A 22,869-nucleotide genomic window follows, 5' to 3' on the forward strand; every position below is an offset into this window, starting at 1 on the left:
CATTGGCTTGTCGTAACAGAGCGCAATCTTCTGCTGAGATTTTAACCAGCTTGCATATAGACCTCAAAACATGTATGATTCAATGGACGTGTTTCGTACATCCACATATCTAGTCTCCCTGTGCGAGCACGGACCAGCCTTTACAACCAGAAGAGCGTCATGCACATGCTCAAACTTGCCCTAGATGAGGGTTTCCATTCACTCGCGCTTTCTGATTCCGCGGTCTCTTTGTCCGCGTGCAGCTAAGAGAGAAGTATGGTCCTGTGGGGCAAAGGAGAGCACAGTTCTGGTGGAGAGGACACCTGCACGGAAACGCCATGGAGTTGAGCTACTTCTCACTCCAAGATCGATGGGTATATGCACCACCTTGTTCAAATCGCGAGCTTGAAACTCGATAATAGAGCCACCATAATCGATCATTCGAGTCCGTCATCATGGATCTCAGTAGATCTCATAGCTTCGATGGCGTTGCCGACCAGCTTCTCTGAAGATTCTTCGACCATTTGCACCCCCGAGGCCAGCCTTGCCTTCTCCAACCTCAAGCTCACGGCTGCTTCAGCTCACCGCCACCCCAGCCTTACCACAATCCATCATGTAAAGGTCTGCAAGCTCTTTCCCCTCCCTCTTTGCATCCGATCTTCATACCCATGATCGTCAGACCTACTCCCTCGGTGTTTTGCTAGTAGAATCGCCCCGCAGGTACGCCGTGGATGGTTCTATCACACACCTTACCCCCTTGCTCCTGAGTCGAAGGCTATTTCAATGATGTGTATCCATCGCAATCTCTTCTGTCTGCTTCTACCCTTTCGAGAAGGTGTCGGATTTGTGTATTTCGGGGTTGTAAGGAGGATGGAGGGTGGAGGGTGAGGGACAAGGCGTAGAGACAGTCTCCGTAGCGATAGGGAAGGGAGAATGTGAGTAGCTGATCGTATATTGTCCGTTTGAGTACGTGGATGCTGATCTTGTTGCGCTATTCGTGAAGGAGTGGAGGAGGGAGGAGGCTTGGAGCACAGCAGGGATTGTATAGATAGGTTCAATGTTTGAACAGAGGTCCAAGATTGGACGGCGCGTGTGATTGTAGGTAGTAGCAGGTGGCAGGGGTGAGTAGGTGGTGAGGAGCTTGGTTGCTGGACTTTGCATATTGCGAAGATGGAGATCAGTTTTAGGGTTAGACGCTGTCGCAATCTAGCCCCGGGAGGAGCCTCTAGGGTTGGTGTGTAGCTTACGGCAAAGTCTTCTAGGCTTCCTTCATGCCTTGAGCGAGATAGCAAGTCTAAGAGCTTTCTTTCTCACAAGCAAAACTCCACAGTATAGCTCATGAGAGAAAGTAGTGAGCCATCAATCAGTCTCTGGTAGAGTTGGGCGGTACTCAATATCCCGAGGGCAGCCACCTGATTGATATTTGAGTTATTCCTTCGTCTTCCACTCGTTACAGTTCCCTGGGTATCTTCAGTAAGCTACTCGTTGTCTCTTCTCCCATTACACTCAATGATCCTTCAAAGCACGAATCCATACATGCTTCTTCTTCCTGCAAGCAACAAACCCATCGTTGAGCAAACCTGTCATCCACCAGACGCTCCTTGGGTATCATCTGAAAAAAGCCACGGTCCCTCCTTCGCTCTCTTCACCTCAGCAGGAAGCTCCGACCTCCTCTTCTCTCCTTCCCTCCCTCCATCCCCTTCCAGCTCCGCCATACCCGGCTGCGCCCCCGCGTGCTCAACATGACTCAAATTAGAACTTCCCCTCTGCCCGCCTCCCACCCCCGTCGTCCCCGCACTCCCAACATCATTCGGGCCCTCGAAAATCCTCAAACCAGATGGCGTCCTCGGTGACACTGGAGTATGCGTCAAATCTGGCTTACTCCCCTCCAACTCTGACTTCCCGGGCGAGTACGACGAGTCTGTGTTCGGTGAGTACGGATCTTTGTACATAGGCACGGGGTCGGGCCCAGACGGTGATTCGGCGCTGAGGGCCCTCTGTCGTTTTCGTCGGCGCAGAAACCATGCTAGTGCGAGGCCGGCGAGCAGAAGGACAGCGATGGGGACGGCTACAGTGGGGGCGATGATGGGAGCCAGCGATTTGTGGGATGGAGTGGAGGTTTCTGACGGTGGTGGATTCGTGGCTGCGGCGCCGGTGACGGATGTTACGATTGTGCTGCTGCCTTGATTTACGACGGAGGTGACCAGGACGACACTGGTGCTGCCATCCGTCTTTTGCGATTGAGATCCTGTGGTTTTGGTGGTTTTCGAGGTTGACGATGTTGATGTGGTTGATGTGGTAGATTCTTCCGTTGATGAAGGGGATTCATTACTTGAATTAGAATTGTCGGATGATGTTCCGTTGTTCTCGACCTTGCGCGAATCGAGCGAGAATTTTGGAGAGTTGGTGTCACAGCAGTTTTGCCCACCAGACAGTTCAGGCCTATTGGTGTCGCAACACCATTCATTTGTGCCGCATGTCCCCAATGCTTCATTGCCAGAAGCTGTCAGGCCTGAAATACGTTCAGCAAGAGTGGCGATTGAAAGTGTGTGACTGTGACTGACCGTATGTGCAGATGTGGGGGCAGCCATCTGACTGCCAGCTTTTATCGGTGCAAGTGTATCGACCATAATACTTCTCGTTAGGAAGATAGCATGAGCCATTGTCCTGGCAGGTCCAACCTTGTGGGCAGCAAGCTACGCCGTCACCATTGCCACAGGGAATGTCTTGCTCCTTGGACTCATCGCCATTAGGATAGTAGCATGTCGAGGACGAGGACGAGGATGAGGACGCCATCTGGCAAGCTCATGCGACAATGAATCCTTCACAGTCGTTTGATGACATCAGTGGGTTGGAGTGTCATTGGGAAAGGTTGAGGAAGAAAATGAGGCATCTTTATCGTCCCGCGCCCGGCCAGTCCAGCCTGCTTCTATCGTGACGTTCAATCCTTGACACACCAACAAGCCACTGCAGGTTTCCGCCCATGCGACCTATCATGGATGAGACAGAAATCACCTCCGAGCACTAGTTTGATTAGATGTTGGCGATCTTCCTCTTTCGATGATATCTGGGGGCGGAGACTAGCCATTTGGGGGGATCCTACAGCGAATCTTCGTATCGTTGTTCGAGTGCACAGCCTCACTCTAAGATGTGCATATATGATTGCTAAAATATATCATTGCAAGAAAGTCTATCATTATTGAGAGGACGGACTCTGTCTATCTCTCCCTGACAACCCTTCAATAACCTCCCCAGCCGAGGTGCTTCGTCGTGAGACACGGTCTTCTCTGATACACAGTGCGCAACGGTTGGGGAATCAGACTTGTTACCTTCCTATAGCAGTCATTGGACCAATGGGAACTTGGACGGCTAATGGCTGCTATGGATGTTGCAACAATAATAGAATCCCGTGCTCGTGTTCATCGCTGTCGATCGGCGGTCTTGGCACTGAACTCCGACAAGTTTAACAACTCTTTCACTGATCTATAGAAATTGTATCGCACCATACTCATCCATGTGGCTAAAATCTTGGCTTCTTGTTGAGAAGCACCGCGCTTTGATTTCTCTGCACGAGCAGTACAGGGGCTTGGGCGAAGGGACTCCTTTAGCTAAGGGCAATGCACAATTCGATTTGTGAAGCATCTGATTGATGTTTACCCACAGCACTACTGTCAAGCTTCTACACCTCGCCTCGACGTCGCCACTCCCGCAGCTGAACCCATAACTCCGTGGGGATTCGACACAATCACCCAATTATAATTAACTCGTTCATGATGAATGACCCCAAGGGCATTCGCATTGAACTTTTCATACTCCTCCTGAATTGACGAGAACCAAAAGTTATACTGCACATCAATGCCCCCCACCACGATAGGACAATAATAATGACGCGCGGGATCGTACTTGAAGGTGTACACCTCATAATGCTTGACATGGACGCCGAAATCGAGTTCGAAGAAATCGAGACAGAGTATTCTATAATCCGGACGCCAGTACCCGATGATCTAAAACCGGCAATATCGTCAACTGGCTTGCAAATTACGAAGCTAGGGGGAAGAGTGGGGTCATAGGTGCTTTACGTACTCTGAGACCTCGAATCGTATCTATCGGCGTCGACCCCGCTGGCCCCGGCGAACGACAGGACCCCCCCTGGCGCATCAACCATAGCTGTGCTATTTGTCCCATTACCACGCCCAGCGCCATCCCTCCTCAGCATTTCCCCAACCCCATCCCGCTTCGCCGTCGCCACACTCACCTCACCATCCTTCGCCGCCGCACCTCCATCTGGAACCTCGACCTCCTGCTCATACGCCCCGCGCTGTCCACCGAACTCCCCTTCCACCGTATACGTAAACCCACGACCTTCATCTTCCACTTGCAGGAAATACATCTCGATGCGGTAAGTGCAGTTCGGCACCCTCCCTCATTGGTAAAGACATTGTCGAAGTTGAATTGTCTACTTACGCTGTGGAAGAGCCTCAGGCCGTCGGAGCGCGCTATGTCGACGCAGATGGTGGTGCTTGGGGGGTGCCAGTAGCCGTTGATCTGGAGTGAGGTTAGTGACATGGGTTGGATAGGGTGGAGGGGTGGGGGTTAGGGGGTGGATACGTACTCGCAGTAATATGTTGGATTCGAATTGGACGGAACCGGCTGGACCGTTGCCACAGAGATCTTCAGTTTCTCTAGAAAGGTCCCCGCTGGTCGCATTGGTGGGGCTGCTGATGTTGGTGAAATTCTGAGGCAGTGAGTCTCTGATTGAGAGCGAAGGACTCGATGGAGAGGTGGAGGCGGGATCGAGTGGCGTTCCGGTTGTGAAAGTGAGGAGAGAAGCAGTCTGCAGACATATGGCGATGATTGAACGATAGTGCATTTTGACGCGAAAGGTGGTGTTTTTGAAGAGCCCTAGGTGATGGGCTATTCAGAAATATGAAGGTCTCAGTGCGTATCCTGGGGACCAGCTCCGCTTTGTATAATATGTGAAGGCCTCATGTCTATACCAGAAGTTGGTCATCGTTGTCGGCGCGCATACAGGCGCCTAGTCTGTGTTGGTATGAGTTGGACCTTGCATTTGATCTGGTGCTTTTTCGGCTGAGCCAGAGACAGCTATTCCTTACTCAGGCTTTTAGATCTCATTTCTGGCATGTTATAGGTTAGTTGATCTCGGATCCATTTAGATTGACACTGGCCACTGCCCTGGCTCATACTACCGTCTAGTATTTGCAGATTTTCAACGCTATATTGCGTACCTAGGTTGGAGATTTTGTAAGACATTTGAATGTTGGAAGACTGACATTGCAGAAAGGCTGAGGAGATTGAACGTTGGTGTGTAAGGTTGAAACATGGGAGAAAGACAATTTTATAGTAAACATCACCTTCTTGATGTGACACCGTGGTCAATATACAAGATGTTATCGTACACTCACCATGCTCCATTTGAGAACGGCGCTGTGAGATTGTTCGGAAAACGTGGTCCAATAAACGAGAAGAAGGTACGGCGAACAAGGAAGGTAATGAAGGAGTCTTCGTCACAGCGTACCATCTCACATTACCTCCCTCACTACATACCATAACCTCGATATTCATCGGGCTCTTTGACGACATTACCCCTTGCCCGCAAACCCTCGCTCGCCTCACCCCGCTCAGCGGTCGACAGCTTCTCGCTACTCACGTCTTTACTCCCATCTCGATCACTACTTTTCGGGGTATTACGCTCGACCTCATCGTGCTCGATTCGGTCTTCTGGCATTGTGGGCTTGCCACCCATACTTGCAAGAACGATGTCACTATCAGCTGTAAGATGATCCATGATGCTCAATTCTTCAGGCTTGAACATCTTCGGAAGGATCTTCCATCTCAGTGGGATCAAGGCGATGATGAGCACTGGGAACCCTTGAATGATGTTGGTAAACGGTTCTCTATAAAACGTGAATGAGTAGGCTTACCAATGCCCGCAATCGTCTGCGAAACGCCAACAGTCGCTGTGATACCGAATATCTGCCAGAACAAATAAAGCAGTATCTTCTGGTTTGGAACTTGGCGCAAAGGTTCATCAGGCTGCACAAATCGCTCTTCGCGAATGAGATAAAGGATTTTCTTCATTATGCCGTTTCCTTCGAGACCGCTCCACTGAGAAAATCACGGATTAGCTTGGCGGCTGAACGATGATATGAAGACTGTATACTCACACCGACGACAAAGAAAACTCCCCCGAAAAGTGCTCTCGGTATCAGGTTATAAAGATCCAGTAAAGGCCCAGTCATCGTCCCAATGATGGCAAGACCCATGAGAAAATGTGACACTCGCTGCTCGACGACTCTCTCAGCAATTGTTTCCTGCTCATAAATCTCATGGCCGTCATGGGTCTTGATGACTTTCAATTTGCTGCGATATTCTGTCATGGAATCGGTATGCACAGGTGCCTGTGTCGGTCAACTTTCGATGCGTAGCTGCTGCAAGTTGACTCACTTGAGGTACAAGGCCGTTAGGAAGAGGTATATCTATAATTCCAGCCACAAAACTAGTACATCCAAGGAGAAAGAAATCCCAGTGAAAGCCTCCCGGCTTCTTTAATGGGAAGTTCCTCGCTTGCGCTGCAACACTGCTTTGATTCTGGCTTCTCTTAATTACAGCCATATGAGTTCTCGGATTTGCTTACATGGTCGTAGTAGAACAGTAACATCATGAGAAAGCCGATCGGCAATGCAACAAAGACCCATTTTACGTCAAGGTTCCAAAAGTCAATGAGCCAGTCCCTATCCACAGTAGGATAGAAGGCTCGTGTGTGTGGCAATTTTGGGACATTCGTTTCCTTCATTTGGCCGGGGAAGTGCGCAAAACCAGTCCAAAGTATTGTTGCCAACTATGCCAATATCAGTTTCACAAACCCAAATTGACGAGACTGCCCTACAGGATATGCATAATCACCCAATATATTGCGTACCCAAGGTTTGAACCATGTACCCTGCCGTACCAACTCCAGAACATAAACTGTGAAGAAAAAGAGCAACGCAATTGCAACGCCAGCATAGCCAACTCTCGGCCCGTAGCTCTCGAACTCCCCAATCAATAGCTCCACACCTTTTACTGCCATCCAATCAGCTTCTCTTCGATCCTCACATTGACCAGGCCACAGTACTTAAGTAAATAATCCCCACATAAGCCCCAAAGCTCTGACTCGTGAAATCCGTCACATATCTCATATAATCACAAAAATTCCAAAACGCAAACAGCCAGTGAAAAATAGCCGCCCAGATGGCCACCCAAGTCATAAACTGCGGATACAGACTGGTATCATACCGCTTAATAATATCAAAGATCGTATAATTAAACAGCGAAATCAATCCCGTGATACCCACAATCGTCAACGGCTGGGCCCCGATCAGACTGAACACCATGCAGGCGAACGCGGAGGAGAAGAGAGCCTCATTGACGCCGTAGAAGCCGCCTGTGCGGCGATTCATGTCGAGGATGAATGCCAGGGCGGGAAGTACGCTAAATAAGGTAGGAAGATTGAGCCGAGGCGCAGAATTGTACGAGTGCAGGTAGATAGAGAAAAGGGTAGCTTACTTGACGAAATATATCCTGACCGTGCCCGCGAACGTTCTGTACGTCCACGCATCGGTGATGTCGCTCCAGTAGTATGGCAACCGCCGTTTGACGTCGTGGTACATACCCAGCCCGGGGCGAAGTATGCGGTAGCCGCGCCATCCGGGTTGGGAGTCGATGTTGTAGGGATCGCGAGGGCTCATTGTTTGTTCGTGGTCATTGAGCCATGGTTTTGCGTGCAATGCTCTACCCTAGCCATATGGAGCTATTGAGAGGCGTTTCGTCACTGTTGAATTTATGGAGAACAGAGCGTGGGCTTGGCGTATATTGACTGATGTCATTGACGGAGGTGATCCGACCGTTTCGCGTCCGTAAGGTTTTGCTCGAGGGGCGTCCTGTCGTTATTGTTGTAGACTTTTAATGACCGTTTCAGAGCGCTTTTACCACATGACGTCGCACACACTCGTAATAAACTGCGCTCAATGTGCTTACTTGATTTAGACTTCAACTCTCGAGTAGCAATGTATTCCTGTTCGCCTCTGTAGTTGTCGATCGTTTCTCCAGCATGAGACAATCACCACTTTATCTAGGCTTCGATCTTTCTACCCAGCAATTGAAAGGCGTTGCAGTTTCTCCAGACTTGAAGGTCGAATATAACGCCACCTTCGATTTCGATCAAGATGCAGCAGATTTCGGTATCAAGAAAGGTGTCTTGACCAATGAAGCTGAACATGAAGTCTTCGCGCCTGTGTTGATGTGGCTTCGAGCGATCGATGTGGTACTACGACGACTGAAGGATACTGGTCTGGACTTCAGTCGGGTGCAAGGCATCAGCGGCGCTGGCATGCAACACGGCAGCGTCTATTGGAGTCAAGCCGGCGTGGAGGTCTTGCAGAAGCTTGACCACATTCAGGGTCTTGAGCGACAGATGACAAATGCTTTCTCTTATCCTTACAGTCCGAATTGGCAAGATGCAAGTACGCAGGCACAATGTGACCTTTTCGACAAGGCTTTAGGCAATGAGACAAACCTTGCACAGAGGACGGGGAGCAAAGCACACCATGTATGGCCTCGTCGTGATTGCACAGCGAAGCTTACTGCTGTAGCGTTTTACCGGGCCACAAATCCTACGCATGAGGGAGAAGCATCCTATTGAATACAACAATACTGCGCGGATCTCCTTGGTCTCATCCTTTCTGGCATCGATCTTTCTTGGTAAGGTTGCGCCTATCGACATCTCTGATGCATGCGGGATGAATCTCTGGGATATTGAAAACGACGATTATAATGTCAGGCTTCTAGAGATTACCGCTGGTTCAAAGGATACTGCACAGCTCAGGTCACAGCTTGGGCACATCCCTGACGAAGGCGGTATCAGTTTTGGACGAATCAATAGTTATTTTGTGGAAAGGTATGGTTTTGATCCGTCTTGTAAAATCATTCCCTTTACTGGAGATAATCCATCGACAATTCTCGCCCTACCACTACGTCCTCTTGATGCCATAGTGTCCCTCGGCACTTCAACAACATTCCTGATGTCTACCCCCTACTACAAGCCTGATCCCGCAGTACATTTCATGAACCACCCAACGACTCCAGGTCTCTACATGTTCATGCTTTGCTACAAGAATGGTGAGATCCACGCCACATTCATGAGTGCCGTCTGACTAAATGTGTAGGCGGCCTTGCCCGCGAGCAAATCCGCGACTCACTTCCAGCTCCGATCGACTCCAATGACGCTTGGGCTATCTTCAACAGCACCGCGATATCCCACTCACCGCTCAATGCCCCCAACGCCCTTTCTCCCGCCAAAGTTGCCCTTTACTTTCCCCGTCCAGAAATCGTTCCCAATGTCCGAGAGGGGACCTACCGCTTCATCTTCGATCCAACCACATCAACGATTTCCACCAATGATTCAGATTGGAAGCTGCCAGAAGATGACGCGCGCGCCATATTAGAATCTCAACTGCTATCTCTCCGTCTACGCAGCCACAATATCGTTGCGCCTCCGGACCCCAATCCAGAAAACCTCCCAGCTCAGCCAAGACGAATCTACCTTGTTGGCGGAGGATCTTACAATCCAGCTATCGCAAAGCTGGCAGGCGAGATCCTCGGTGGCGTAGAGGGAGTCTATAGGCTCGATGTTGGAGGCAATGCTTGTGCGCTCGGCAGTGCATACAAAGCTGTGTGGGCATGTGAAAAGGAGAAGGACGAAACCTTTGAAAGATTCATTGGGGAAAGATGGAGGGAGGACGAATTTGTGGAGAGGGTTGCAGACGGCTATCAAAAGGAGTCATTTGAGCGGTATGAGGTTGGTGTAAAAGCCCTTGGAGCCGTGGAGAAGGTTGTTCTTGAGCGGCAGCAATTGGATGTGGGCATGGCTGGCACCAGTGGTGCTGGCGCGCCGGCCAATGCTCCTTGATGCGAGACTGATGACTCGATGTATGCATGCTACTACCGTATTTCATTGAAGCCTCGCCATGACGTCGACTACGACTTCTTCATTCAAGGCGAATGAGATTTGACTGGGTCGCAAGCATCCTCGATTGGTGAAGGTATTCTCAAAGGCTTGTACCAACTGCAACGATCGATTGGAGGTAGGCACGGAATCTGACCGACATATTCCTTTACGCGGTTATAGGACAATGTTGTTATTGCCAACCTGAAAGATAAACCTGTTTTCGCGCCTTCAGCTCGTTGTTCATGACATTTTACAAGAATCGTCTCCATCGAACTATTGGCTTTACGCGATGTTTGCCTTGTTTGCTCTCGTCCTCCTACTCCGCGTATAGAGAGAGTACATGACGGACATAAACATCCATGACTGACCATAGCATGCGACAAAAATACAGAAGTAGACTTCCACCCACAGTCCTGGCAACAAACTCGCATGACCTACGAAATGCTCTACGCAAAAGGTTATAATTAGATAAGGCGCAACCTACCATTACCATGGCCGACAATCACGCGTGAAGACTTGCTAGTCCTGGCACGGGTCGCGTATACTTCCTGAAACGCAGTAGCAATGGTTGAGCTTAGGTCACGCTAAGGAACTTCAGATATACGGCAACGACTTCTAAACCTAGCACCGATACCAAGCGTCTCCATCAAATCTGCGAATCACCCCTGCTGAGCCACAGTCCTTGTCTTTCCATGTGGAAATTCAGAAGACATTTCTCGTTTTAGGGTTCCGTGAGGCTTTCATAAGCGATAACCTCAGCGGCAATACCTGCCGGAAACAACGCCATGTTGGTCCCCCGTTCTCGAAGGCGCTACCAGAGTCCCTAATGATGGTGGAAGCAAGCAACAAGAAGCCCAATGGACTGTCAATAAAAATAGAGACCATGCGGTCAGTGTTTCACGAGATTGGTGCAAGCTGGTCCTTAAATTCCTGTGGATAGCTAAACCTCATGAGGTTGGAAGGAGCAACCATGTGCTGCCAGCTCTCTATAAATCTACAGGGCTTGTTCATTCTCTCTCAATGTTGAGTTTCATTTATAAGTAGAGCCGCTCCTCGCCAATTCTGTTGACGGTCTATATGTTTTAGCCACGACAAGCTCGCTGCATGCTTTGTAAGACAAAAATATTGTTCCTCCGGTACATCATCATCGTATCCTTATCAATCTGTCTCTCAATATGCGAGCCTTCACCATATCAATATGGCTCTTTACCTTGGCGAACGCAGTTCCATCACACACAGAGGTCCTCAAGCGAGGCAGTCGGAATAGCTGGGCAGATGTAGACACGATATTCTCATTGTGACCGCCCTCATCGACTGTCAGAACCGTCCAACTAACAAAATCATAGCGGCAACTCCTGGACAGACACAGGCTTCAAACCCAACGGCATCCAGCCATCATCGACCAACCCCCTCGGCAATTCAGAGATCAACTCCAGCGCCCCCTTCCACAATTCGAGATGGATATCCTACCTCAGCACCGCCTACAACGCCAGCATCATCAAGAACTACAACCTAGCCGTCACGGCCGCAACCGTCGACAACAGCATAATCCCGCACATAACCAACGACCTCAAATACCAAATCCAAACCACATTCCGCACCTTGTACACGAAAAAACCCGCCTGGAAGCCCACCAGCACCCTCTTCGCCATCCTCATCGGCGTCAACGACATCGAAGTCATGGACGCCAACAAAACCCTCTCAACCAAAACCAGCGACGTCTTCAAAACCTACGCCTCCCTCCTCACTACCCTCTACAGCTCCGGCGCGCGCACCTTCCTCCTCCTCAACGCCCCTCCCTTACAGCATGCCCCCTCCGCCTCCCCTTCCATCACGCCTTTCGTAACGGACTGGAATTCGCGCCTGCAAAGCATGGCGCGTGCATTCTCATCGCAGCACATGGACGTGTCGATGTTCACGTTCGCGACGGACGAGCTATTCGAGCAGATCTTCGCGAACCCGGCGGCGTTTAGGGAAACGAAAGGGTTGAGGAATTTGACGGCGAAGTGTGATGCGTATCAGAATTATCAGGGCCCGGATCCGGGGTATAGGAATGCGAGTTGTGGGAACGCGAGCTTTGAGGAGTTTTTTTGGAGGGATGGTCTGCATCCGATGTTTACGGTTCATGAGGTTATGGCGAGGGAGATGGCGGAGGGGTTGAGCGGGGGTAGGAATGGGACGGGGGGGTTTGTGAAACTGCTTGGGCAAAACGAGAGTGAAAGTGTTGTGGAAACGAGGAGGTGGAGGGTTCGTCGGGATTGAACCTGTTAGTGAGGACACGTCGATTGAAGGACGGCGAGATTCCTTGCTTGGAACATCCAGGTACTGGAATCGTTAACGAATGTGAATACTTAGAATGAGAATGGCTTGACATCAGCTGCTTCATCATTCGTTACTGGCTTTCTCGATCAAGACCGGATAAAACCCTGGCTCGCAACGTTATGGCCTTGATTATTTTTGTAGCATCCTAGAGGCAGAGTAGGCGGAACGGTGGGGTGAGAGGGGAGGGGGAGGGAGAAAGAGATTGTAGATGGGATTTTGTTGATTTATCAGGGGAGAACGTTCTGAAGCTGATGTCGACCTGAAGAAGAACTCGGATGACTGCAAGTGTAAGAAAGCCAGATCGGCAATACTACGAGTGGTTTTGAGAGCTGAACATCTGGTAGGGCGAATATTCTCCCGTCCGTTTTGTATTCACTTCACCCAAAGAGAAAGCATGAACGGATTGCCTAACCATCAACCTCATGGTTTCTTCACGCGCCTCTCACCGCTCTCAAGCAGTTCTCTTAACAACTCTTCGCTCTCGGCAACGACGTCGTGTCCGAAATTGAATTCGTGGAATTCGGCTTGGTTCGCTACACCATGACAAAGTCAGCACTCAAATTCTCCCTCCTTTCCAAAGCCTTCCCCTCAAGGTAGAAGAAAACAAAGACAACTTACCCGGCACCCTCGCTCCTGGGCCCAGCACCCGTTCCGCCTCCTCCCTAATCTTCTCCGCCTCATCCTGCCCGGCATTACTGAAAATCTGCATGACACTCGCCCGTTTCCTCCGCACGGCTTCAAATGCCTGCAGCCTTTGCTCCAACTCCACTGCTTCCACCTTTACCCCCTTTTCCCCATCGACTCCATCCAACCCGCCCGCCTGAAGTCCCGCCAACAACACACCAATAGCTGCACCATCCTCGATCCCTTGCGCGCCAGCTTGTCCTTGGTGGGGCAGCATAGGATGGGCGGCGTCGCCGATTAGGACGAGGCGCTCGCGGTGCCAGGTAGGGATAGGGGGCGGTAGAGCAGTTTCCAGAGTTTGACGTCTGTGGCTTTGCTGTGGGGTGTTAGGGAGGAGAATGGAGGGGGGGAATGGTGGGGAAGGGGGAGGGGAAATTGTGTACCGCATCACCGCTATGAGGTCAGGGTGAAAGGAGGAGTATTCTTCCAGGAGGTGGGAGGGGTTGGATGTGATATTCCATTCTGTGACAGGTACGGACGTCGGTCAGTAGTATCCTCACAAGTTGGTGGATAGCGGGTATATTGACTTACCTTCGACTGAGCCGTATTTTGCATTATCAGGATGCATGCCTACGAAGTTTTGCATCGTTCCGCTGTCAAAGTCAACCTTTACATGTCATAGCTTTGATTATCGCACAGCAGCTCACCCTCGACAAGGATACCATATCAAACGCTTTCTTTCGCCTATGATTGCTTTGAATTTGCCGTCCTTATTCTCCAAGAAATGTTTTGTCTGCTCGTCCGCCAGAATGTCTGCTGTTGGTATCAGGAATCTAAAGGCCGATGTACCAGTTGGAGTCGCGGGATTGTCGTGTCCGATCACGTGTTTGATGGCCGACGAGTGTGATCCATCGGCTGCGACTATGAGATCACCTTGATGACTTGTGCCATCGGCGAGAGTGACAGTCGCTGTGCTAGGCTCCTGCGAAGCGTGAGTACAAAGTGCGTCTATTGGCAACGAGAAGTGTGCGCACAATGGCTGTCACTTTGGACCGGAGATAAGTCTTGACTTGAGAACCTTTCCCAGGATCTCCAAGAGCTAGCTCCTTCAAGGCGTTGTGGAGGTCTACCCTATGAGCTAGATACCATGGTGCTCCATATTTTTCGTTCATGTGACTGCAATCTGCCTCATGCATCGGTTCATATGTGTCAGCGCGGGCAGTCAATATCTATTAGAGTCTGTCAGTCATATCATTTAGGTAGAGATCTTGCAAGCGATGAATAAACAATGGCAAGAACGCAGATAGAAACTCATGGCACGGGAGATGTACGCTCTTTGTTTCGTCGAATTGCTTTACCACAGGATCAAGACCCCATTTCAGAAGAATCCTGGATGCGTTTGGGCAAACATGAATCGCGGCGCCAACTTCATTTGCGAACGCGGATTGCTCGAAGATCTATGACCAACCTGTAAGCGAAAAATATAGACGACCACGGCCGGATTTACCTCGACATTGTGACCTGCACGACGCAACCCAGCCGCAGCCGCGAGGCCTGAGATGCCAGCGCCAATAACAATTATCTTCAATGGTCGATTGCTCTCAACCTGAGATCTCTCATGAAAGGGAGAAGGTGTGACGGGTTCCAGTCTATGAGGAGCCATGAGGTCTTTGATTAGATGATGACGAAAGTTTTCTATTGATGCAGTGATGGCAGACAGATTCAAACATCAATTGAAGGTCGATGGTGCACTTTTGGTCGCATGTGATGCTATCCAACTTCGGAGGTCGAGAGTACGCTGACCGAAGTGACACGTGACCCGGTCTCTGTGATTTGCACCGAGACGGTTTTCACTTTCTAAAAACCTTGCAAATATGTTTCGACCGAACCTGATTGTAATTCGTTTTACGTCTGAGAACAGATGACGGAGGCAGTAATGTATGAGGCAGTTCAAATACATTGCGATATGTTAAGCCTATATCAGGCAATACCAAGTACTGCATGATAGAGTGAAAGAGAATGTAGAAAACTAGCTCAATATACGTCACTTCACCAATAATATTGATTATGACCGAGAGGCATGGGCTTGGTCACATCTTGAGGTTCGCCTTGTCATCTCCATTTATCTTGCTCTCTGAAGACTAGACCCATCCCTCGCGCAAGTAAGGAAACGAGACATCACACCATACACACAAACTTGAAGTTGCCATATGTATAACATGTGGTTCATTGCCAAATGACACAAGAACAGCCATCAAGGCCTAGGCGGTTAAGGCAAACGTACTCACGAATAGAGTCTCGCTGGACTCAGCCGGATACGAAATAAGCAATGGCCTTGCATCAACGTAACTAAAGGCCTTTTTAGAATTTGGGAGCCAGAGAAATGTTGATCAGTGATATAAAAATCACCTGGACTCTCAAGATGGTCTCCATAATGTAGGTATATTGGCGTAGAAGGGGCCCTAGGGGCTTTTCAGCTAGCCCCTTTGAGAATTTCCGAGCCTCTTGCGTCGAACTCGGGCGCCCTCTCGTAAATCAGAGGGGTTCTCAGACCAGCTGATGGAGCACTATAATGGTGGTCCACGATCGACAGCCATGATGGTGTGGGGGCCCTCATGTAAGTAGGAGTTAGGGTCAGGGTGGGCTCAACGCAGTTGCCCCCGGGAGGGCCTCCGGAGGAATTAGGGCTCGGGTTAGGGTTAGAGGGTTAGGGTTAGTATGGATGTGATAGCGCCGCAGGCCGCCGGAGGCTGGTTAGGGTCAGGGTGGTTAGGGTCAGGGTGGTTAGGGTTAGGGTGGTTAGGGTGAGGGTGTTTAGGGTGGTTAGGGTCAGGGTGTTTAGGGTCAGGGTGTGAGGGTCAGTATCGAGGCTAAGTGATTAGGATGAGGATGGTGAAGGTCAGTGGTGAGGGTTCGTGGTTAGGATCAGGATGGTCAAGGTGAGGGAGATTACATGAGTAAGCATGGCCCAAATCTTCCCTATTTCTACCTGAAACCATGGTGATGGCGAGATTTCAGTCAATTGATTCCTATACTTTTTGCATCATACCCCGCAGGCTCTCAGAAATCCTTTTAATCAAGATATTCCATATTCTTTATGGAGAGGCTCTGTTTGGCCTCTTTACACTATATATACTCACTTTCAGGCATGCATAAAATTGTTACAATAGCCCGGGTACTCATGACTCGCCTGAATTGCTGTTGACCCTTTTGATAGCTTCTCATGTTTCGCTCTGCATAATTTTGGTCTCCTCGCTATAGAATCATTGCCGCTTGCATAAGGCTAGCCTCAGCATTATAATATTGACAGTGTCATGAGGTGCATCATGACATGTACCCTTCACAGCCAGAGCTCTGGTTTCGACGTTGAGGTGTTCCAGACTACAGCTGAAAAACAAGACCACTGCCAGAAAATCAGTACGAAGGTACCGCACGTGTCTGCTGGAAGGCCAAAAAACGCGTCTTAGGAAGCTCATTCAACAATTGTGCTTATGGATCGACTCAAGAGCCCAGTGAAATTTGCCAAATGGTCAAGCCATGCCTTCAAAGCTGCCCTACAATAGAGAAAGGCCTCAAACTTGAGTCACTTGCTCAGATCTGCACGAATCGCATGGTATTCGAAGTTGATCAATGCATGGTTCTCGTCCTTGACCGAACGTCTTTTGATCACCAGGTTGGTAAAGTGGTGTTCGAAGAGAGTGTGGACAAAGCGTCTGAGGACATTAAGAATTTTGTGAGATGCTTCGCGGACGACTTCGACTTTCAGCATCCACCAAAAGAGAAGATCGGAGCATATTTCGAAACGTTGGAGTAGACGAAGGGCCCCCTTTTACCGATGCTGCCTCACACGACAAATTTGAGACGATATCACTTGCAATACGCTGAGGTACGTTAGCCGGCCCACGCCAGAATACTAGTATGCAGGACTGAATATTCTCCTCTTCCAGGGCACGGTAGTAACGATGTGGCAAAGGTCAATATCAATCGGACAACTTTCATGACGATCTGCATATTCGGCACCCAGTCTTCATGGCGCTCTTCACATCCAGCCCCTGGTTTCCATTCGTATTGGACCACAACATCTAGGTTTGATATCTACATTACTCTTCTCATTATCGGCTTGAAAAAGACATTGTATGGTCAGTCAATTACCGTGAAATGAGTAGTCTTACTAGGCTGAAAGTAAGAAGTTTTCGCCTTTGAAATGCTCGCGAGAGGGTATTCTCCCTCGCCCTTTCTCCGTATACCAACACCTCACCTCTACCACCCCTCCTCCCACATCCCCGGCATTCCCTCCATCCCTTCCATCACCTCCTTCCACTCCACATCCTGCACCACCCTCAACGCCGCCGCCCTGATTCTATCTCTCATCCCATCTAGCCTCCCCTGCTCCTTTTGCAGGTGCTGTTTCCGCTCTCTCAAAGCAAGATAGTCTTGGTAGAAAAGTGCTTTTTCACGGTCCAGCTGCTTTGTCTCTTTGAAGTAGAGGAAGGTGTCTTGTATAAGAGCGTCTGTTGAAGAGGCGATGGCGTGGTCGAAGGAGTTGGTGGGGCATGGGTTGTCGTTGTGGGGAAAGGGGTTGAGAGGAGGTAGAGTAGGGTCAACGATTCCGTCGGGCTTAGACTCCTTCTGTGAGTCAGAGGGCTCCTGGTCAGGTTGACTTTTGTTAGGAGCTTGTTGAGGAGGTATTTGCGGCTGTTGTGAGTCTAATTGATTCAACATTGGGCAGGATACGAATCTTGGGGCATTTGTTAATTCGGGATCCTCGTGCAAGTGCGGCGGTTCTTGGACTCGATCAACACCAGCGATGGCCTGTCGCTGTTGGGAGTCTTCAAAGTTTGTAGGGATACTATTGAGTCGGACATGCTTCTTCACATGTGGTTCTTCATGTTTATGACCGTTTCGATGGCGTGCCTGTTGAGATGGCGAGTGTTGTTGAGGGGGTCTGGAACATCTGGGGATTTCACTCGCTCGATCCTTTTTCGTTGATCCGGATTCGCCACCAGAAGGCTCTCGTTTCGAAATTGACACTAGTCTTGGAGTAGATTCTCGCGTAGATTCTCGTCTCGAAGTCGAAGATACGCGTCTTGCTCCCGAAGAAGTACCTCGGTCTTTGTGTGGCTCATGATTTGGTCTGTCTCCCGATGAAACCGTTCTGTTGATTCTAGCATTCTTTGGTTCGGGCATATTGATCTCTACCTGGACACGCGGTGTAAAGCTGGAGAGTATCAGAGAGAAAAGTCCAGGCAAACAAAGGGAATAAGTAGTGACACTCTGGTATGTAACGCATGATAACACGCTCGAGTGGCACAAAGTGTGATCAGATTCATGTAACACAAGCCATGACACATCCATACTTAACACTTGTGATACTTTGTAGAAATCAAGAGTCAATGAATAGCTTCAAACTCGGAGCCAAAGCGGAATGGGAAAGCATTGAAGACATTTGCCTCCTGAGCATGGCATCGAGAGTTGTCATTCTCTGTTGTGTGGTGAGGATGAGACACGAGTAAAAGTCACGCAATTCTTTGTTCCGCAGACCTTCAGCCCGATACAGCTCGTTCGATAGAAGAATGCTATGTTTGTGGCCTACCTACTACTGTCAGCAAAGCGAAATAACATCTAATGTCGCCTAGAAAAAGTGCAGAGCAAAAGATTATCTGTCCAGCTCATCCCAGCTCATCCTAGCCTACTCTTTACGTCCAGTCACATGTTTTACTCAACCGCATACATCTTGCTCCTATTGTGATCCCCACCCAGATACGTGTCCAATAGAATCGTCACTATCCTCAACACGCTTCGTCATTCTCTCCTTATCATCAGTCATATCCTCATTACATCTCATACTCTTTTCTGCAAGTTGCACTTTCCCATATAAGATCTCAGATATGTCCTCACAGCCCAAGCTCCTGTCCATGCATCATCAATCGTATCATCATCTCCCTCCCCAACAAAATCTTTCCCCTTCCCAATCACCCTTTTATACAATCCAAACCACCCTATTTCCCCTCTTACTTTGGACCCCTCCCCAACCTCACATCCATACTATCCCCCTGATGCCTCTCCACGCTCTTTCCCTCTCCCATCCCATCCCCATGATCCACATACCCCTTCACCCACCCGACCCCCAGCTCCCACCATAAATGCCTCTCCGGCCTAAGCGCCTCACTATCCAAATCCCGCCTGTCCACCGTACCCAGCTGCAAATCCAACACGCCATCCATACTCGGTGTCCCCTCTTCCCAATACGTGAGCGGCGTTCCACACATTGCGCAGAAAGTCCGCCACCGTCCAGGGGTTGATTGATAGAAGCCCAGTCTACCATCGCCACCTCTTATACCCTGCCCCTCCCCCTCCTTATCATCTGACCCTGGCTCTTTGGGGGGTTGATCAAAGCTCTTTGTAGTGAAGACTTCTCGCGCGGGCTTCCAGTCTGAGGAGGCAATGCTGCCGGATACCATATCTAGCGGCGCGCTGATCCAAGCAGGCAAGATGCTGCCGCTGGCACGCCGGCAGTCATTGCAGTGGTCTGTGAAGATGAAGGGTTGGTGGACGGGTTCGAGGCTAGAGGAGGAGTGGTAGTTTGGATGGAGGGGGCGGGAGGAGAGGGCGGGGATGGCGATGCGGTAGCGGATTTGGCCGCAGTTGCAGCCGCCGTGGAGGGTGATAGGCTCTGGAGGGAGGGGCATTCTGCAGAGCGGAGGAGGGTGGGGAGGGAGTTGTGGTCGAGAGGAGTTGGAATCTAGGGGGCTACTTGGGGGAAGAATGGCAGTCGGGAAATGCCAAGATCTCGTCGCCCTCCCCCAGCCCCATTCGGGTCTAGTTCCAGGCTCATCGGCGCCCTGGGATGGTGCCTGTGAGCTGTCGCCTAACAATCTATCTCGACAAAAGATATTAGTACATATTACACTACGCCTTTCCGTTCTATTTCTATCTGAACCCGAAAGTCTTGGAATCCATCGATGCATCCCAGATGCCAGAAACGCTTGGCGCTACTGAATGATCAGAAGAAACTGGTATCTCCTCAAGGGCTAAGTTGAAGACTCTTTATGAACGGAACGCAAAGCCTCTGGTATGAGCCAGTCTGGTCGCTTTACCAATCTTGAACTTCTTGGATATCATCTGAGAAGACTGCGATTTGACCACATAAGTTTCGGCAAAACAATTTTGGAATTTCACTTCCATCTCAATCAAAATGTCAACGTGCGACGTGATCTACAATAACACAACCCCTATAGTAGGGGCTTTGGATCCTGATATCATGGGTATAGGTGTGAGTTCTCTAATCATTCATTTTCCCAGGCGGTTCTCCATGGAACGGACGCCATAGATTGATTGTCGTAGGTTCTGATCAGCTTCATGGCGACGGCGTACCTAACGTTGATCGTCTTGTGTATATGCTTCATTGTCCACTTCGTTCCAGACGATTTCATGAACAATATCGACAATGGGGTCGTTAATACTCTATGGGGCAAGCGCCGCTCTAGACCTGCAAAGAGTTGGGCCTCGAGTCTTCAGACAATGATTCTTATGTACAGTGACCAGCAGCTGGTGACAGGCCTTGCAATACTCATCAGCGGCTACGCTCAGCTATCACAAGGTATTTCATGCTATCATTGGCAAGTGATAGTCTATCTGGCGTGGTTCTCCTCCATCACCCACCTCACAACCCTTAGTTTCTTAAGACAATACTTTCGCGAAAACACGGCAGCTCGCTACTGGAGAGCAATACTCATGGCCATAATGGTAGCTATGCTGGGAATTGCACTTCTGCCAACTGGAGACGCGCAGTGGGACAAAATGAGCTATAGCAATGCTGGAGCCTTACCGGTTCTATGCACTTTCAAGCGGCTTTCTTCCCAATCATCAGAGCCGGGATATGAATTTAATTTCATCGCAAGCCCAACGATGATTACGTCCATCATGGTCCTGTCTCTTAGCTACTCCACGAGACTGATCAAATTTTCCCAACATTCTTCAACGCTCAGAAATATGATCAGGACAAAACCCGGTCAAGTAATCAAACGTGCACTGGCTAAATCGATTCACAAGGCTAAACAAGGCAAGAAAAGAATACTGTGGAGATTGGCGCATCTATTTCTGGAGACATTATACGTTGAGTTACGCGCAATTCTCGATATATATGAGTCACTGCTCTGGGAGGTAAGTGTCCTTTATCACAGAGGATTCAAAGCTTGCTCTGAAGCTCATATGTAACTCTCGCTGAGTAGATCTTGTGGCTGGGCTTTGGACTTGGATGGGGCACGAGTCGCCTGCTACTCATCCGAGACTTTGGAAGGAAAGCAAGAGCGGATGATGAGAAGAACAAAGATTTTGGGTTTGGACAAATCTTACCAGTGGTATTACTCGCATTACCTCTCTTTTCCTTGGGACAGAACTTTTACGGTACGTGAATCATTCTTCTGTCTTTCGGCGCCTATCTATTTAATTATGATATCTACTTTCTATCAGTCATGTAACTTCAAAGTAATTGCAGTCTTGCCTTGGCTTCGAGACTACAACGCTCAGGTATCGTGCATGACGGTGGGGAAGAAAAGTCATGCCTTCATTATCCTCGGTGTCTGATTACCTTGATATTCTACCACCAATCACTTACATTGTTCGCAGAAAAGAGGAAGTCTTTGAATCGTGAAAGTGAACAAGGGACCCAAACAACCGGAATTGCCGCAGAGGCTGAACCAAACCATGATAGTCGACAATCTCAATTCCTGCGCATTGGCCTGTGGCCCGTAAAACAACCAAATCTCCCGAGCGGCTTTGAAGCTGTTCAGGGATCTCACAATAGCATCGCAAGAACAGGAACAGAGCTACAGAATGAAGAAATTCATATGGGCGAGATCTCCTCACATCCAACAAGCACGAGTCGCCCGGACAGAAGTAATGAATCTCAAGCGGACATGGGGCAAAACAATCTTCCTCCCTTTAATCCAACAGATGTATCTCAGCAGTCTCGAAAAAAACATATCGATAGCCCATACAATTACTACCAATTCGAGTGGTTCAGAATCTTGATCGGCATGATACTGGTTTTGAGCATTGAGCCACTCCTCGACGTAATTATTGAGCGTCGCAACGGCATAGACTTAGCATTTTCTCTCGCGACAACGATTATCGGTAGTCTCGCCGCATCGACCCTTTATGCCATGTGCTTCGTCATCTTCACAGAGTACCATGGTGTACTGAGTCAATTCATCCAGAAATATACGTATCTCTCCCCACAATTCCAACAAAAATGTCTTCGATTTGGTGGCTATCTCTTTCCTTGCCTTGTAATTGCAGCACAGACTCTGCTCTTCATCCTGGACACGCCGAGGCGCAACATCCTATGGTTGCTGTCTTGGTGAACAGACTGTTACTTTGCAATATGGATAGACTTTGAGCTGCCCCTTGGAAATGGCTTAGGCGCTTGATTAGGTTTGAAGAGATACTTGCGTCTCAATTGTTGATGGGAGCAACAGTACAAAAGATTCGGATTCTCCTTTGACTTATAACGACTTTGAGGAGGTGAAAGTCCAAAACAACGTTTCATCTAAGATAGGAGATGTTGCGATTGCAATCTTCCCTGCTAACATACAACTGTTAGCACGATATATAAGAAAACTCAAGAACTTGAAATATATACCAGGGCCTAAGGTCAAACGTGGAGGGATTAAGGAATCTTATGCAGATGGAACAATGGGGAGCTTGAACGACGATGAACAGTGCACGATCTATCTAGACATACGGGGAAAGTGTGCCGTGTTGCCTTGGGTCACAGGGATACTGAACAATCTCCAAAGGCTTATGATGAGAGAATTAAAGCCTTATTGATATACATTGGGTTCTTGCTTGCTCTAGGCCCTTTTTGGGTCGGGGCAGGCTTGATATCCGGACACGAGTTTATCGTGCATAGCGTGCCTTCTGGATATGACTAGATA

The 22,869-nt window shown here is 49.3% G+C and overlaps 8 protein-coding genes across 8 annotated transcripts; 3 read left to right on the top strand and 5 right to left on the bottom strand.

The window, feature by feature from the left end:
- Positions 1-1,562: 1,562 nt before the first annotated feature.
- On the bottom strand, positions 1,563-2,642 carry KY384_006757 (uncharacterized protein; the record flags this gene model as incomplete). The annotated part of the gene is made up of 1 exon (XM_044815250.1): positions 1,563-2,642. The coding sequence occupies one exon, from the start codon at positions 2,640-2,642 to the stop codon at positions 1,563-1,565; it is 1,080 nt and encodes a 359-aa protein (XP_044667124.1).
- A 756-nt stretch (positions 2,643-3,398) lies between these two features.
- On the bottom strand, positions 3,399-4,545 carry KY384_006758 (uncharacterized protein; the record flags this gene model as incomplete). The annotated part of the gene is made up of 3 exons (XM_044815251.1): positions 3,399-3,544; positions 4,063-4,369; positions 4,444-4,545. The coding sequence occupies 3 exons, from the start codon at positions 4,543-4,545 to the stop codon at positions 3,399-3,401; spliced, it is 555 nt and encodes a 184-aa protein (XP_044667125.1).
- A 991-nt stretch (positions 4,546-5,536) lies between these two features.
- Positions 5,537-7,727, bottom strand: KY384_006759 (uncharacterized protein; the record flags this gene model as incomplete). The annotated part of the gene is made up of 7 exons (XM_044815252.1): positions 5,537-5,868; positions 5,922-6,105; positions 6,165-6,398; positions 6,635-6,838; positions 6,887-7,062; positions 7,265-7,470; positions 7,546-7,727. 7 exons carry the CDS (start codon positions 7,725-7,727, stop codon positions 5,537-5,539), a joined length of 1,518 nt encoding a protein of 505 aa, XP_044667126.1.
- A 362-nt stretch (positions 7,728-8,089) lies between these two features.
- Positions 8,090-9,946, top strand: KY384_006760 (uncharacterized protein; the record flags this gene model as incomplete). The annotated part of the gene is made up of 3 exons (XM_044815253.1): positions 8,090-8,587; positions 8,631-9,156; positions 9,204-9,946. The coding sequence occupies 3 exons, from the start codon at positions 8,090-8,092 to the stop codon at positions 9,944-9,946; spliced, it is 1,767 nt and encodes a 588-aa protein (XP_044667127.1).
- Positions 9,947-10,868: 922 nt separating this feature from the next.
- Positions 10,869-12,247, top strand: KY384_006761 (uncharacterized protein; the record flags this gene model as incomplete). The annotated part of the gene is made up of 2 exons (XM_044815254.1): positions 10,869-10,873; positions 11,332-12,247. The coding sequence occupies 2 exons, from the start codon at positions 10,869-10,871 to the stop codon at positions 12,245-12,247; spliced, it is 921 nt and encodes a 306-aa protein (XP_044667128.1).
- A 480-nt stretch (positions 12,248-12,727) lies between these two features.
- On the bottom strand, positions 12,728-15,528 carry KY384_006762 (uncharacterized protein; the record flags this gene model as incomplete). The annotated part of the gene is made up of 8 exons (XM_044815255.1): positions 12,728-12,840; positions 12,926-13,453; positions 13,523-13,584; positions 13,639-13,913; positions 13,966-14,160; positions 14,263-14,388; positions 14,439-14,626; positions 15,516-15,528. The coding sequence occupies 8 exons, from the start codon at positions 15,526-15,528 to the stop codon at positions 12,728-12,730; spliced, it is 1,500 nt and encodes a 499-aa protein (XP_044667129.1).
- Positions 15,529-17,191: 1,663 nt separating this feature from the next.
- On the bottom strand, positions 17,192-19,620 carry KY384_006763 (uncharacterized protein; the record flags this gene model as incomplete). Its single annotated transcript, XM_044815256.1, has 2 exons — positions 17,192-18,149; positions 18,947-19,620. 2 exons carry the CDS (start codon positions 19,618-19,620, stop codon positions 17,192-17,194), a joined length of 1,632 nt encoding a protein of 543 aa, XP_044667130.1.
- Positions 19,621-20,126: 506 nt separating this feature from the next.
- On the top strand, positions 20,127-22,762 carry KY384_006764 (uncharacterized protein; the record flags this gene model as incomplete). Its single annotated transcript, XM_044815257.1, has 5 exons — positions 20,127-20,204; positions 20,276-21,094; positions 21,163-21,337; positions 21,560-22,157; positions 22,411-22,762. The coding sequence occupies 5 exons, from the start codon at positions 20,127-20,129 to the stop codon at positions 22,760-22,762; spliced, it is 2,022 nt and encodes a 673-aa protein (XP_044667131.1).
- Between the last annotated feature and the right edge of the window lie 107 nt (positions 22,763-22,869).

This window comes from Bacidia gigantensis (assembly GCF_019456465.1).
Source record: "Bacidia gigantensis strain McMullin 20006 chromosome Unknown contig_255, whole genome shotgun sequence".
In the NCBI taxonomy this organism is placed as follows: Eukaryota; Fungi; Ascomycota; class Lecanoromycetes; order Lecanorales; family Ramalinaceae; genus Bacidia; species Bacidia gigantensis.